Raw genomic sequence first — 17,644 nt, 5'->3', positions numbered from 1 at the left:
TCATTTCAAGTGTACTGTGTTCTAAGAATAGCCAAATATACAATGGGAAACCAGTGCTCTTCAATAGTGTTTTAAAGAGCAAATGAAAACGTATTTTTCCGACAAAGAAAGCAGAATAAATCATTCAGATTATGTGTGCCCTCTCTCTCTCTGTGTTTCCCTCTTGTTAAAGATCTTCCTCTGCACTGTAAATCACTTCAACTAAATGTTTTGTAAATTAGATATCTATTTTTAGTTTTTAACAGACTTTTACAATGCATCACCAATGACATTGGAATAAACCTGATCTTAAAGGGACACTGTGTGAGATTTTTTGTTGTTTATTTCCAGAATTCATAGCTGCAGTACCTTTTTTTTTTACCATTTCCTGCACAGTGTCCCTTTAAAGATCTGCTTTTACTGAAATACGCTTTTTGAAATAAAGTTCATCCAGAGTTCCGCATGCTGTGAAAATGCTATTCTACCTCCATTGCCTGCATTTACAGTTGACAGAAAAGATATGGAGAAAGGAGCTAACCAGGAAGTGGCTCACATCACTACGTCACACACCCAGGAATGACACATGGAAAAACATGTTAGTTTTGTTTTACAGTCATTTTGACAACAGTGACTTTACTAATGGGTGTCTACTGCTTTTGCCTCAATGTTGCTAATAAATGCACGCAGACCTTTGGTTAGGCCGACATACATTTTTTTCACTGATCAAAGCCTGAAACCTTACCTTGTTAACCAAATCTGATGCACAGTGCATTCATTCTTCATAGAGATTTTCTGAAAATGAATGAAAATGCACGCGCACACACGCACACGCACACACACACACACACACACACACACACACACACACACACACACACACACACACACACACACACACACAGTTCTTCAGTTTGCACTCTGGGGTAAGCCTTGGGGGTTCTCCTCCATACAGCTGGGGCAGAGGTGCCTCGTACAATGCAGTTGAAGGTTCTTTGGGAAACCAAGCTGTGCAGTGTAGACCCACATTCATAGGCGTAGTTTGAGGGAGGGGGGGCATTGACCCCCTTGGTGGCTGAAACATAACGACATCAAGTCAAGGGAATGACAAAATATAAATGTGAAAAATGTTTACGCACTGACAGTTTAAATTTTGATCAAAATACACACTAGTATGAAATTATTGTCATTCCTTTTATATTGCTGTTATATGTGTAGATTATCATGTCAACATAGACCACAGTAGCCAACATGTTTAAAAAATAACTTTCAAAAAGGGCATTTTTTGTCCAGTAGGGCAAAGGGACAGGTGCTTTAGCACCACCTTGGCCCTATCTGTGCACGCCTATGCCTCAAGGTGGTGCCACGAACTGCCACTGGAACCGTCTGAATGCTCTGGAGGTAGCCTATCATACACTTGAGTTGTAAAGAGTGTAAGACTTGCAAGAGCAGTCATCAGTAATGCTTTACTTTCATGACATTGTTAATGTCATAAACGTTATGGTCATGACAAGTTGCCATTGTTTGGGCTTTACCTTTATTATGGGCTTTGTCCTTATTATGACAAATTGACATTTAATCAAAGTGACATTACCAGAAGTTGTCTTGTCATGACAATCTGACAATCTGTTTTTAAAAGTCCGTATGACAGCCCTAGCCAGTCTCCTGACCATAAAGCCATATTGTGTAATATTTCAGGTTGCCTATAAACAAATTTAAAACAATGTTATGTTGTTTCATCCAAAAGCATTGCTTAATGAATTAGTAATCACCTCCATCAAAAAAACTGCTGTGATCTTGTACCTTTAAAAGGAACCCCGGCTATGGAGACTTATATAGCCCGATAGACCACAATTATATGTAGGCCTATCTTTTAAGGACTGCAGTCTTCATAACCGGGGCTCCTTTTAAGTTATATTCACCATATTATGAGTGATGGTGTCACCAGTTAAATTCAAATTATTACTTACTATTTAGTCATTAAATTGATTTCAATGCTTTGACTAATATATCCATATATGTCACATTGATTAATGTCTAATTGACTAAGACAACTTCTGATAATGTCACTTTGATTACTGTCAACTTGGCATAATAAAGACAGCCCCATCAACTTGTCATGGTCATTACATGGACAACAGCCATAAAATGACACTAAGCCTAATGACAGTATGACACATCATAACTAGAGATGCACCGGATCCTGATTTTTAGGTAACTGCCGGATACCGGATCCACTGCTTAAGATCCTGCCGGATCTGGATCCTGTGAAAAACCCTATTATCCTGCCGTATCCGGAACCGGATCCGGATCCGGTGCAACACTGTTATGACACTGGCATGTGATGTGATGCGTATAACGCTGGCATCAAGGAAAAGTACAGAATCATCACCTTATATGGCTTGCCTGTTGTTCAAGTCCATAGCTTCAAATTTATACAAGAAAACTGAACACACCATCAGAATGTTGCTGTTTTCTCTGCAAGATATCTATCCTAGAAGTGTATGTTGACACATCTACTCTCTCACAATATTACACTACAACACACGCACGCACGCACACACACACACACACACACACACACACACACACACACACACACACACACACACACACACACACACACACACACACACACACACACACACACACACACACACACACACACACACACACACACACACACACACACACACACAGCATATTTAGACCTCATGGCACGGCACCCTGTACACTTTCATACAACGTCTATGGCCTTTATATCACGCTGCCTCATACACCCTCATCCTGAGCCCTCATCCAATCAAGCTGAGGGGTGTGGTATAGAGTACAACCACACGTTGCAAGGTGTATGGGGAAAGTAATGCACAGTTAAGTGTGGCAGCAGTCTCCCTGGGTGATACCTTTTCACCATTTGACAACATACAGTCCAATGTTCCCGCACTATTTATACACACCATCATTCTTTTACGCTCATGTAGTGTCACAAGTAGGCTACAATGTAGTTTTCTTGTGCCGCTCCTAAATAATGACAAAACAATCACTGGACTCTTTCTCAAAATTTGAAAGTTCACAAAAGACCCATTTTTCCAAAATACAAGATGATCTCTTCCATGTTTTTACCCTCATGTTTTGTTTATATTTATATTTATATTTATATTTATATTTATCTTATTTAGCCTCATGTCACAAAATGTATTATTATTGGCCTATTAGTAGTAGTAGTAGTAGCCTAGTGTTTTGTTGTTGTTGTTGTTGTTAATATTATTATTATGATATTGCAGACAATGTTTGTGAATCATTACTGCATCTAAAATTACATCACAATTGAAAAGGACTTGTACAGGTGAGAGTGGTCTACATTCACATCAAACCTACTGCAAGATTTTCAGATAGGCCTATGTATTGTTTAGAACGAAATATGTAGCCTACATGTGCAGTGGGCATGCTTTTAGACCTGGCTACAATATGTATCATGAAAAGAGATTTAAAAAAAAAACCTTCATTCATGTAGAATGAGTAAGCGTTGAGAATAATGGAAACACTGTCATTTATGCTAATTAAGCAGCATGACATTACTCGACACAGAACAATTGTTTCTCTTGAGGGCCAAGAAACACAAACGGTCGAGTGTTTTCTCTGTGAGCCTTGTTAAAATTACGCATCACATGCACTTCGTCGTTACAGATAAACTGTCATTAGGCAGATCGCTTCTTACACTTGAGTTTTAATGTGGTACCCAGAAGCTATTCAACGCTACATGTGCGATGATAGATTACAGATTCATGCAGTAGCGCTATTTTACCTCTCTATTACCTCGACCCTACATTACCTCGACCTCTCGGACGACTGTTGGGACTTATTTATATCAATGAAAAGAAACGGTTGGAGTTACGCAGCAGTCTAAAATTAGACCCAATTCTGCCCAAAGGCAGATGAACATAGGCCTATCCACGTGTTCACGATGTCTTTGTTTGCATAAATTTTAGAGTGTTAACCCATCTTTTCCCACAATCTCAGTTGGGATAAGGATAAGCGCCGGTGGATCTGAAATGTGACGCAAGGTCAACAACACTCATTCACTCATTAGGATGCCCGCGCAGACACTCCCAGTCAGCATGCGTATCGCTATAATAGCCTACTGAACGAGTTGAAGTCACGTCTGTGATATTTGATCACAAACATAGAGGGGAAGCCACCGCGTAAAGGGTCAAAAGAGTTGGCTGACAGCAGGGGTAACGTGTGCCAATTGCGCTCATGTCGATAGATTAATGTGCTGCCAAGACTGTCCTTGGTTGTTTTTGTTTTAAATTGATATCCTATATTCTTAGATATCGGAGGCTTCTTTTAAAAAAAACTTTTTGACATGTCTCAGCCACCCTCGTCACCATCCGCAGGACAAAAACCTGCGCTCAAGTCAATGGATGCCGGGCAGGGGCCGAGTAGGTTCCAGGTGGACGTGGTAGCCGACGCAGGATCCGCTGCGTCCTCCACCGGACCCAAACCAGCAGCAGGATCGGAGGAGGCCAAGGGCAGGTTCCGGGTGGTTGGCTTTCTGGATACCAGCAGCGGGACTGCGGACCTCCCCGAAGCAACAGATTTTGCCCAGAATGGGGACACGGTTAAAAGCGAGGCGAGCCTCTATTCCTCGGGGCAAACGCACTTCTCCGATACCCATTCCAGCACTTATTACATGAGGACATTCGGACACAACACAATTGATGCTGTCCCCAACATCGATTTCTACAGACACACAGAGGCGACTCTCGGGGAGAAATTAATCCGCCCGTCACTGTCAGAACTGCACGATGAACTTGATAAGGTAACGTCTATCCAAGAAGTTAAACTTTTTACGCAGACAACACACCTTTCATGCTACACGAGTAAGCCACTTACATAATTTACTTTGAAATGTTTCGTTGACTGGATTATAATATTGTGCCTATATCAAATGTGATAATCACCTTAGTCTGTTTATAATCGTACTGTAAATGAATCAAGATTGGGAACAATTTTCGACACGTGCCACATCCTGCATTCTGTCGTTGTGTGGGCTATAATAGCATTGCTACCTGATGTTTGGGTCAATACAAATTACTCAACATATTGCGTATAGTAATCCGTACCCAAAAGTCTTTTATTTGCTTAAGAGACAAAATGATGAACTTTTAATAACAAATTGGTAGCCTGTACTATTGAAATCAATCATCACATCATGTCTCTCCACAACTAAGGTCCATGCTGCGGGTTGAAGTAGCCTAATTGTCTGATTTTGCAGTTGGATTGTATCCATTGTCTTATAACCCAACATGTCAACACAGCGTAGGCTAGGGCCTATATAGCTCAGTGTAGGCTAATAAAGTTTGTGCGCCGTTCTGTTGCGTCATCAGACCGCATGCCTGTTCGGACAAAAAAACCTGACCGACTTAATCATGTGAGAAAAACATCTCCCTCCCACCTGACACCCAATCTTTGTCTTTGTACTGCTGCCTCGAGTGGACCGTGTGATGTCAGAGGTCTCACCCACACACGGTTGTCCACTGAAACAATGCTGGCTCTCTCGCGACCCACACGCTAATCAGCGATGCACTTGCCTCCACTCTAACAATACGCGTTGTGTTTCCCGCACCCGGTGCAGAAAGTACCACTGTGCCCCGACACCGCCAGACTCCGGCCTTGCCACGGGACTTCGAATGGGGATGTGCTGTTCACCACCAGATCTCTAGGCCTAGGCCAACAGCTAAAACCTCTAGTGATTTCCCGAGCTTTTTAACTGCCTCTGGGAAATCAGTCCAGTATTAGACTATAGTTGCCAACATCTACTGGAGTCAAACTTCTTGCACCAATCGGCCAATAATGCTGATTCTGATATGGCACTAAAACCACTACCTACAACATAGCCTGGCAAGGCAAGACATATTATAACATGATTATTCTCTAATTCCATAATGGGGGTCAGCTCTATGTTCCCACAGCCCATTGGTCTCACAGCCCGTTGAATAAATTCTTAGAAATGTGGGAACATGGGCCAGTAGTAGTAGGTGTACGTGTGGGACCAATGGGCTGTGGGACCAATGGGCCTAAAAATTAATGTTAAAAGTCTTAGTGATGTGGGACTAATGGGCTGTGGGACCAATGTGCTGTGGGAACATAGACACGCTCCCCTCTAAATGCTAATGTTTTCCTAGAAATGTGCATGTTTTACATGCACCCTGACTGCATGTTGTTAACTGTGTTATGAGATTTTAAAAAGGTTTGCTCTTTGCTGCATAGTGATTGCATTTCTTGTAGCATCTTATTGCAGATGGGATTTGTCATTACCATTTTGGTGACAATAGGGTTATAACAGACTCTGCATTAATGGGGTTAATGCCCTTCGAAAGGTCTGTTGGTCAATTGTCATTGTGTTTCATTTGATAATCAGCCACATCTAAAATTTGATCGTTATCAACTTGTATTTCATGTCCGGTTGACCTTTAATCTGTTCTCCAGACAATTAAATTACAAACAAACAGCAATTAATTCATTGAGAAACCACCCATTCAGTTGTAGCAACTTGACTTTTTCTAGGAGCTTGAAAGATGTTTCACTCCATATCCAAGGAGCTATGTGCCTTTGTGTCATTGAAACCGTCCCCCTTCCTTTAAATTGTAGGCCTACTGTACAGTTGATAAAATGCTGAGTGTTGTTCTGATGCAGCCACCTTGCTGTGTTGTGAATTGGTTGACACCCCCCCTCCCCCCGTGTATATGAGGCCCCATTCGATTTTAATGTTAAATTCAACTCTTTGAGTTAAACACTAGTACAAAGCCATACATGTATGCCGCCCTAGCACAAATTTCTATGTATTCATCCAACACTCAGAGTTGAATTAACACTGCATTTTTTAACAGAGTAGATTTGAGCACTCTTCACAGCATTGCAATCCATAGCAAGTATAGAGACCAATAACAATTGTTCCGCTGCTGACAAAACTTGTTCCCAATCCATCCAGGGGCGGATCTAGTCATTTGGGGGCCCTAGGCTAAATATAAACGTGGGGCCCTCAAAAGTCATTACATGGGCATAACATTCTGTGTTTTTGGTGCTATATTAGTGTTTTGTCTCAGTTATATCTTTATTTTACATAAGCGACAAATTAAGATCAGGCTAACTTTTTTGTGTGTTTCCCACTACTGGTGTGGAAGTTGGGGGCCCTTATGGAAGGCAGATTTGGTTGGGGCCCTAGACAGTTGCCCAGATTTGCCTAATGTGGAACTATTGTCCGCCTCTGAATCCATCTTCAGGAGCCCTTTGAGGATTTCTTTGCCAATGGGGAGGAGTTCACATCCACGGAGGGGGTGCCCTCGAAAGAAAAGAAAGAGTCCAAGAGTACATCCGTTAAGTTTGGCTGGATCAAAGGAGTGCTGGTTAGTGCTGGTGAACACCTACCATCCTGTCAATGAGAGTGCAAGCGATCTTCTTAACTGTATCGAATAAATTCCCCTGCTACATGTGTACAATGCATTTTATAGGAATTTCAAGTTAACCATTTTAAGTTAAGGGCCTCCGCACACTGGCTCCGACAGAGTGCAGAGCGCTGCTCCGCAATAGTTCGATTCCATTGTTTTCAATAGAACCCTGCACACTAGCGCCGATGTCCGTGGACATCTGCTAGCGAGGAGAGACGAGTTCTATTTTGTCGGAGCCGCCCATTGACTATCCATGCTATGTTCGTGTGAAATTGGGTTTGGGGTTCGGAATTGTGTCGGAAGCGAAAGTGCTCCACAGTGCTGTCGGAACCGATGTGTGGAGGCCCGAAGAAGTTATCTGATGCTTATAAATGAGTATGGAGACTCTCAAGTTTTGAGAGCAACAGTAAACAGTATTTCCTTACAAGCCATAAGAAAAGTGGACTTAATTGTACATGATCAGGTTTATTACATGTTTGTTGTTAGTTGCTGGTACTCTGGGAAGAAAAACATTCAAACCATGAGGAGATAGATTCCATGGTTATTGACCTCCATGGACATATAACACTAGAGGTCCTGTAGGTGGCGCTACATGTAAAACAACATCTTCGCTGATACTGTGAACCGGAACGTGACACAGCGTATTCTATATCTACGATTAATCCTCATCACCCCTTTTGCACCCTGTCGCTATGGTAGTTGTGGGTGTGTAGATGTCACAAGTATTTGCTGATCTTTTTAATTGAACAACTCAGATGTAATCGTAGTAAGCTGATGCTACAAATGCAGACAGAATTCCAGGTAACACTTAACTTGGCTGTACTGTCATAAGCATGGCAAGACACTGTTCCGAACATGTCATAAACATTCTGTCAAGGTCATAAATATTTATTGACTATTATTTACTATTATTGTAATTAAGTGTCATTCCGTTATTGCCATATCAAGTTTATATAATTTGTCTTCATTATGATAACTTGACATTAATCCAGGTGATACAGAAGTCATTTTGTGAGGACAACCAGACATTACATTTGTTTATTATGATCACATGGCATTATTCAAAGCTTCATTACCAAAAAACATCTTTGTCATGTCAACTTGACACTAAGAAAATGTGCTCCTATTTTCTTTCTTTATTTCAGAAAATTCACTCTAAAAATCCTGAATTATTCTTCAAGCCAGACGCTGGGTTAAAGCTGTTGCATAGTTAACCTATGTGTAAATCTATACCACCCATCTGCTGCGTTATTAGAGATGTGTACGGATCGCTAATAAGGTGGTAATTTCATGTTAATTTCATAGTTATTTCATAGTTATTTCAGGGTAATAACTGTTTGTTTTTAGTAACAACAGCAAAATAACCATACAGTTTCCAGTGCATTGTGGTGACACCCTGATGACTCGCAGCACGGTGACACTTTGTTGACACACACACACACACACACAGACACAGACACACAGACACACAGACACACACACACACACACACACACACACACACACACACACACACACACACACACACACACACACACACACACACACACACACACACACACAATGCACTGGAAACTGTATGGTTATTTTGCTGTTGTTACTAAAAACAAACAGTTATTATCCTGAAATAACTATGAAATTAACACGAAATTACCACCTTATTAGCGATCCGTAAAGTAAAGTCTTACCGATGGGTTACTGTCGTGTATGTTTATGCTGTGGATAAATGTGTCTACTAAATGCCATGTAACCTAATGGATTGGAATGTCAAATCATGACAAAGACAATTTCTGGTAATGTCCCTGTGATTAATGTCAAATAATGTCAACTTGTCTTAACAATAACGGAATGAAATTTAATGAGAAGCTATTCAATGTTTATGACATGTTTATGACTGTTTTGACAGTGTCATGTGATGTTTATGACTTAAGGCTACTGACAAATGAAGTGTTACCAAATAATTTTACTGCTATCAATCACTCAAGATAATGGAAGCAAGCAATACAGTATTAAGTTCAAGCGCAGGCGCCGACCTTTGTTGGTCTTTTGTCATTGACTGCTATCAATCATACATTTGCTACACAAGATCCAGCAAATGGCTACAACCCCATACAATCATAAGGGGTAGGCCTACTAGTCTTTATGCCATCTTTAAATCTCTCATGTCTCATCTTGACAGATTCGATGCATGCTGAATATCTGGGGGGTCATGCTCTTCATCCGCATGTCATGGATTGTGGGGCAGGCAGGCATTGGTATGTTAAAAAGCACAAACACACACACACACACACACACACACACACACACGCACGCACGCACGCACGCACGCACGCACACACACACACACACAGCTGCAGTGATTTATCACATGCGCCTGAAGTGGCACAGAGCAGCCAAAACCAAAGTGAAAAAGAGTCCATAAAAAGTATCCAGGAGTGTCAGAAGTCACTGTGCATAGTCCAGAGTAAAAGCCAGGGTCAAGCATACACAAATGAGGTTCTACAATTCCACATTACATTCCATGGACTCTTTCATCCTTACAATATTCCAGTCACTCTCTTTTGTAATCAGCTTCATAGTGATGCTAGCTGATGATAGTTATAACTTTCTCTCTTAGTGCTCTCTTGTGCGATCATCATGATGGCCGTGGCAGTCACCACTATCACTGGGCTGTCTACGTCTGCCATAGCAACTAATGGCTTTGTAAAAGGAGGTAAATATTTTCGTCGGTTTTTCTTTTGGACAATTATTGGAATTAGATTATCCTAGCAGTTGGAAATTTCCAGTTGGCAGTTTGCATTGTAAGAACGTTTTCTACACATGTACGGTATATTTTATTTTCGCTTCTACTTTGTTGTGTGCAATTAGTCGATCACCTTAAATTTGAAACACATTGACTTTCTGTAAAGGTATCCTAAAGGGAAAGTTCTTACTTGCAAGGTTTATCTTTTAAAGTGTAAATCATGTAATAAAATAGGGCTTTGTTGGTATGTTATTAGGGTTATGTTTCCGTTTCCACTCATTGAAGTTATCTCTCCTACTTTCCCCATTTCACATATTAAAGGTGGAGCATACTACCTAATATCGAGAAGCCTTGGGCCTGAGTTTGGTGGATCCATTGGGCTCATCTTTGCCTTTGCCAATGCAGTTGCCGTGGCGATGTATGTCGTAGGCTTTGCTGAAACGGTTGTTGAACTTCTTAATGTAAGTAACCCAATGCAAACACACACTGGTGTCATTAATTACCTTACAGTCAGAGAGAGTAGAGAGAGAGGTTCCATTGGCCCATTGTTTCCGGGTTCTATTATTGGGGGGGGAATCCCCCTTTAGGCAGACCTAGGCAGACCTAAGGACTGTTCTATTCAATGCTAGGAGCATTATGACACGCCCCTTTAGGCAGACCGGAACCTGGTCACATTAGGTGCCCATAGAAACCTATTATGTTGGCATATCTCTATATACTTAAAGAATCTCTGTTACAGTTGTCCTCCATTAGTCCAGTAAATGAGAAAGCCCCATCTTTTGGCCAGACTAAACTGTTGCCAGACTTAACTGTTCATGGTCTTGCCAGGCTTGTTCTCCATCACATATGACTCTTTTCCACTGACGGTTTTCTGGTAGGCCTACAGCTCGACACAGCGCGACTTGGCTGCAACTTTTTGCGTTTGGAATAGGCACAACCTAAGCCCCCCACATTTGGGCTTGCATGCCCACCCACGGGGACCCCGGTTCGAGTCCGGCGGGGGTCATTTCCCGATCCTTCCCTGTCTCTCTGTCCCATTCGCTTCCCGTCACTATCTCTGACTGTCCTGTCAATTAAAGGCATAAAAAAGCCCATAAAAAAGGAATAATAAAAAAGGAATAGGCACAACACAGCTCAATCGTGAAGCTAAAAGTGGCGTCCGAGTTGCGCTGTGTCGAGCTGTAGGCCTACCAGAAAACTGGCAATGGAAAAGAGGCCTTCGAAGCTGTTAACGCCTGTACAGATCTTTTTGAAAACGCATTAGTTTTGGCCTTCCGTTTACACGTAAACAGAGTTTTAGAAATATCCCATTTAGGGGGCTAAAACGCATCTGTTACAATGGAGGTTTTATTTTTATCCACATGTTACGTTTACACCAAAGCAGGACAAAACATATCCACATTTAAAGATATTGAGATACGTGAAACCTCACCTCATTGTGAGTATTTATACAGTCTTAAGATGTCTAGATTTGTGCATGTACTATATGCTGTATTTGTGTGTGTGTTTGACAAGAGTGTGGATGCCTTGATGACCGACGAGCTGAACGACATCCGCATTGTTGGCACCTTAACCATCATCCTCCTGCTTGGCATCTCTGTGGCCGGAATGGAATGGGAGGCTAAGGTACACCAAATTTGACACCAAACTTACTACTGATACAAACGCAGATAAAGGTTGTATAGATTTAGAAGCACACACACACGCACGCACGCGCGCACACACACACACACACACACACACACACACACACACACACACACACACACACACACACACACACACACACACACACACACACAGACACACACACACACACACACACACACACACACACACACAGACACACACACACACACACACACACCTCCTATATGGAAGATAACAGGCAATTAATTTTATTAATTACACTTTGTTGAATGTGTGTAATGTGCACCATCAATGGAATGCTGTAATAAGTGTTGAAAAACACTACATTTTTACGATATTAGAAAGTCTTTTGTAACAACAGAGCTTTTTTTTTTTTAGATTTGTTGGTAACAACAGATTTGTATCAGGGGCCATGTCGTATGGCTTTAACACATTGTCTCTTTTTGCCTTAGGCTCAAATAGTGCTAATGGTGATCCTGATAGCAGCCATTTTCAACTTTTTCATTGGAACCTTCATCAGTACAGAAGCAAAGGAACCAATGGGTTTCTTTGGTTACAATGGTATGTTCTTCCTTGTTTGTAAATGTGTAATATATATAGGCACACACACACACAATATTGTGTGTGTGTGTGTGTGTGTGTGTGTGTGTGTGTGTGTGTGTGTGTGTGTGTGTGTGTGTGTGTGTGCATTTGTGTGTGCGTGCGTGTGTGTGTGCGCGTGCGTGTGCGTGCGTGTGTGTGTGTGTGTGTGCGTTTTCTATCCAATATAGATGAACAAAACTCTTTTTTTTTAAATAAAACACATAGTAGAAAGTGTTGTCCTTTCTGCCATAGGTGCCATTCTGATGGAAAACATGGGCCCTGACTTCCGAGATGACGAAACCTTCTTTTCTGTGTTTGCCATCTTCTTCCCTGCTGCCACGGGCATTTTGGCTGGAGCAAACATTTCTGGAGATCTTACAGTAGGCTCCTGATTGTAGAAAATCTAGCGGTTACACTGAACTTGACGCCGGCGTCACATACAGTGCCGCCAGTTAGTATTGGCACCCTTTAATTTTATTTACCAAAGTGTGGAATATATCCAGAAATAAAAGGAAATATACACAACTTTTACCATCAAGATCTTTTAATTGAACATTATAAGATATTTAGAATTGCCAATCATTTATTTCCAAATGCATTTTGTAATTTCAAGCAAAAACACGAAAAAGGGCATGTCCAGGAATATTGGCACCCCTCCTTCAAGGGTTAATTGCACACTATTAGACAGCAATTGCAGCCTCCGACGGTTTTAGTTTTCATCAATGACTGTTCTTTCATTTTACAGCCAGTCCACTGTGCATTTGGATGTGTTCTTTGGGTTTTTGTCTTGCTGGAGTGCACATGATGTTCAACTCAAACCAAGTGTTCTTGCCATGGTTACAAATTTTCCTGTAAATGATGATACCTGTCATGTCATGATGCCTGTCATGATACCTGTGATACGGTCAAAGCCTCCAATACCTGATGCAACAATGGGGTGACATAATATTATGGATCGGACACCATGCTTGATTTTTGGTAGGGTGTCCTTTTCCTTAAAGACTTTCTTGCAGAGTATGCAAACATGCTGTTTGTGTGAGTCACTGAAACACTGTGCTATTGCTTCATCTGACCTTAAACATTCTCAAAAAGGCTGTGCTAGGCCTGTATTTTCTCATACAGCCGTCAGGTGTTCCCTCTTATGACTTTTATTAAGCAATGTGGTCTGCCTTGGTCTCCAACCAAAAGGCACTACTTTGTGTAGTGTTTAACACGGGGTGCTTATTGAAAAAAACTACCCAAAACAGTTCAAAGTTGACAGTCAGGTCTGTAGATGTTAGCCCCTGTGTTTTTTCATTATTTGCACCGACTTCCAAAGACTTTTATCATAATGTCTTCCCCTACCCCCCACATCCAAGGATGTTCTTTACAGCTCCATGTTTGGCAGATTTCTGAATAACACAACACAGTGTTGAAAATGGTTTACCAAGGTCTTTTGAGATGACCTTTTATTATTTGGAGGTCTTGTTTTTGCAAATAATAGTACTTGTGGTGTCCTCAGGCATCTCCTCTGTCTTCACGTTGGTGAAAGACACACAAGCTGTAACAGGTGGTTATTTAAACACAACTATCATAATTCCTTGCCTAATTCTAATGGGCAAAAGCAAGTCAAAGGTGATTCCCATTTGCGATTTACCATAATTGAGTCAAATTAGGTTTCCACAATGGTATCCAGTAAAGGGTGCCAATACCAGTGATCCCGGGAGCTTTACCGTCTTCAATTTTTTTCCCTCTCATAGTTTAGTATTTAATGCTGTTGATTATTTTTATATTAGTATCAACCACAAGCTATCTACAGAAAAATCATGGTTGACCTTATTATTTGTTGTCTGGAGATATGTCCCATAATGTACTTAAACTTCAAGGGTGCCAATAGTAACTGGCGGCACTGTATGTATCAGTGTCATAATAGTGTCATATGTATCAGTGTCATAATAGTGTCATATGTATCAGTGTCATAATTAGGGCTGGGTATCACAGCCATGCTCCTGTATCGATTCGATTTCGATTCTTAGGGCTTTGAATCGATTAATCACGATTTGATTCGATTCGATTCATTCCAAATCGATTTAATCTGTTCCCTTCTTGGTGCCAGGATTTCCCCCAAAAGATGCTGTTGCCTACTTTTATATGAAAACGTCAAAGGGCTGTGGCTTGACAGTGTTAACAGATTGCTCATTTGTAATAAGTAGGCCTAGGCCTAATTGACTAATACCTACTGAGTATTTTCCATAGGCCTAAATTAAACAAAAAGAACAAAAAGAAAAAGAACCAAAAAAATCGATTTTGTGCCCTGTGAATCGATTATGTGAATTTTAAATGATATTGATCGATTATCGATTGAATCGATTATTTTACCCAGCCCTAGTCATAATAGTGTCATATGTATCAGTGTCATAATAGTGTCATATGTATCAGTGTCATAATAGTGTCAAAACAGTGTCATGACACAGTCATGAACGAGTCATAAACATCATAAATGTTTCGTGGTCATGAAAAGTTGACATTGTTAGGGCTGTCTTTACCATAACCGAATGCCACTTAATGACACAGTCATAAAATGTTTTTGACATTGACATAATGTTTATGACACATGTATGACTGTGTTACGACACTGTTATGCTATGCAGCAAGATGTTCATTTTTTGGAAAAATAGTGTCAAAGGAGAGATAAATGAACCGTCATTTTCTGGTACACCCTTTTTTCACACAAACGTTGGCCAGACTTTCAGCATTTTTATAGAAGTAGCCTGATGACAACGTTTGAAAAAATGTTCTGTTGTTGTTGTTGTTGTTCACTGTTGTTGTTGTTGTACTGTGTTTCATCAGGATCCTCAGGTGGCCATTCCCAAGGGAACTCTTCTGGCCATCCTTATCACTGGGGTGGTTTACCTTGGTGTGACGGTTTCAACAGGTAGGCTACACACACACACACACACACACACACACACACACACACACACACACACACACACACACACACACACACACACACACACACACACACACACACACACACACACACACACAATGAGCTTAAACCTAACATGAACGCATAGTCACTATTATACTCACAACATAGATAGGCAGGTAGATGGCCAGTCGTGGGGAAGAGGTTAGGGCTTCAGGCTTGAGGGATGCTCCTTGTTCAACTCCCTGCCAAGTTGGTGGGTGGACTGCATAACCAGTGCTCTCCCCGTCCTCCTCCATGACTAAGGCACCGTGAACATAGTACTGTCTTGTCTGGCTGTACCTTGGGGGCACGAGTTGGGGGCTGCTCCCTTGCACTGATGAGACATAAATGCAATTGCACTGTGTGCTATGGAGTGCTGTCACACTGGCAATGGGAGTTTCCCAGGCATTTTTCTTAGTATCTCTATCACACCAGTTATCATAAAATAAACAGTATGCCTCTGGCAGAGGCACAGAACGTGTGTAGCAGTATGTAACAACATTCGGCTACACTGTAGGTGTGTACAGCACATGTACATGAAATTAGATGTTGAAAGTGGAACATATAGATACTAGCCTGGGAAATCCCATGCTGCTTTGCACAATTGTTCCAATCTGAAAGACAGCATGGACTCTACCCTCAGCGAGGGGACCATGTCATGGTCCCTGTCTCTCTACAAATCACAGAGCAGGGAGGCGTGGAAAGGCAGTGACAGCAGTTTGTTTGAATAGATACAACTGACACGGCTGACTATGCCACGATATGCCAAACGATACACATTCATAACGCACCAATAAACAGCCGATGTCAATCAAAAACTGCACACCCCCTACGGGATTTACAGTAGGCAGGTCTCCAGACCTCATCTCGCTTGTGATGAAGTAATAATACAATAGTCACAGTAAAATAAACCGCTGTAATGTGCTCTCCTCAATAGGAGCCTGTATTGTCAGAGATGCCACAGGTGACCACAATGACAGCATCTCAATACCCAATGTCAACTGTACCGATGCCGCCTGCACACTGGGCTACGACTTCTCCATCTGCAAAGAAGGAGGCTGCAAGTTTGGGCTTCAGAACGACTTTCAGGTATGCATTGCACAAGATGAAGAAAAATAACAATAATGACGACATCATCACATCATCATCAACAACAGCAACAAAAAACACAACAACAACAACAATAATAATAATAATAATCCACAACTTAAGGTTGCTTTGAAATGAGTTTAGGCATGATGTGTGCATGTATCACATTGGTCCACTGATGTATTGAACAGCTGGAAAATGCAATGTCTCCATTGTTGACCAAACTATTCAAGTCTGTGTGTACATTTGAATTGTTCAATTGAAAGTACATCAGCTAATCATTGAAAATGCATGGACTGTATTAACCCATTGGGTCCTGGAGACACATATACGCTGCATTCAAGTTCTTGAGATTTGAGCTGTTTAATAAAAAATGTGCGTAAGTTAGAGCTGAATGAACACATTCTAAGGCAAAACGAGGGTCCAAGCTTTTAAATGTAACTCATTTCATGTTTCTTTGTGCTTCAGAGGCTGAGATATTTAGGATTTAATGGGCAGAGGGCACCCTTTCCCTAAAAGGGCTTACAGTAGGACAAAATGGGTTAACTACACTTGCACAAGGATTGATTGACCATGATCTGACTGATTTGTTGACCTTGTTGCTAGGTGATGAGCATGGTGTCTGCGTTTGGTCCTTTGATCACTGCCGGCATCTTCTCGGCGACTCTGTCCTCAGCTCTGGCCTCCCTCGTCAGCGCCCCTAAAGTATTTCAGGTTAGTTTTGCACAAGTATTTACGCAACAGTTTTGCAATGTATCTAAAAGGTTTCCTACGGTATGTACAGTAAGACCAAGCGATTGCCCCTTTGAAAATCTCACATTACCTCCATGCTAATGCATGTCTTTGGTGTCCCTCTTTTTCTTCGCGTTCTGCAGGCACTGTGCAAGGACAACATATATCCAGGGCTTGGCCTGTTTGCAAAGGGTTATGGGAAAAACAACGAGCCCCTGAGAGGCTACCTCCTGACCTTCTTCATCGGACTGACCTTCACTTTGATTGGTGGGTCAGCCTATTTAAACGAATCATAGTACGGACAGTAAACACCTTCGAAACATTTTTTCCTCTGCTATGGCAGATGTACAGTAGTTGATCAATGGATCCAAATTAGTACAGCACCTGGATCAAACGAATAACTAAGATGTGTGAGCTATGGCAAGGGAGATATGAAGTTTAATGCCATTGCATACATAGCCATATGAA

General features: G+C 41.5%; 1 protein-coding gene across 1 annotated transcript in view; it reads left to right on the top strand.

Moving 5' to 3' along the window:
• Window positions 1-3,877: 3,877 nt before the first annotated feature.
• Window positions 3,878-17,644, top strand: part of LOC134445737 (solute carrier family 12 member 2-like) — a 35,713-nt gene continuing 21,946 nt past the window's right edge. The window contains exons 1-12 of the mRNA XM_063194790.1: window positions 3,878-4,798; window positions 7,263-7,385; window positions 9,607-9,682; window positions 10,045-10,140; window positions 10,492-10,631; window positions 11,686-11,796; window positions 12,273-12,381; window positions 12,655-12,782; window positions 15,232-15,316; window positions 16,293-16,444; window positions 17,051-17,158; window positions 17,320-17,443. Of these exons, the coding sequence (XP_063050860.1) occupies window positions 4,343-4,798; window positions 7,263-7,385; window positions 9,607-9,682; window positions 10,045-10,140; window positions 10,492-10,631; window positions 11,686-11,796; window positions 12,273-12,381; window positions 12,655-12,782; window positions 15,232-15,316; window positions 16,293-16,444; window positions 17,051-17,158; window positions 17,320-17,443 (1,708 nt within the window). The 5' untranslated portion in view covers window positions 3,878-4,342. The remainder of the gene's footprint in view (window positions 4,799-7,262; window positions 7,386-9,606; window positions 9,683-10,044; window positions 10,141-10,491; window positions 10,632-11,685; window positions 11,797-12,272; window positions 12,382-12,654; window positions 12,783-15,231; window positions 15,317-16,292; window positions 16,445-17,050; window positions 17,159-17,319; window positions 17,444-17,644) is intronic.

This window comes from Engraulis encrasicolus, chromosome 3 (assembly GCF_034702125.1).
Source record: "Engraulis encrasicolus isolate BLACKSEA-1 chromosome 3, IST_EnEncr_1.0, whole genome shotgun sequence".
NCBI classification, from domain to species: domain Eukaryota; kingdom Metazoa; phylum Chordata; class Actinopteri; order Clupeiformes; family Engraulidae; genus Engraulis; species Engraulis encrasicolus.
This window is presented reverse-complemented; position numbering and strand designations above follow the sequence as displayed.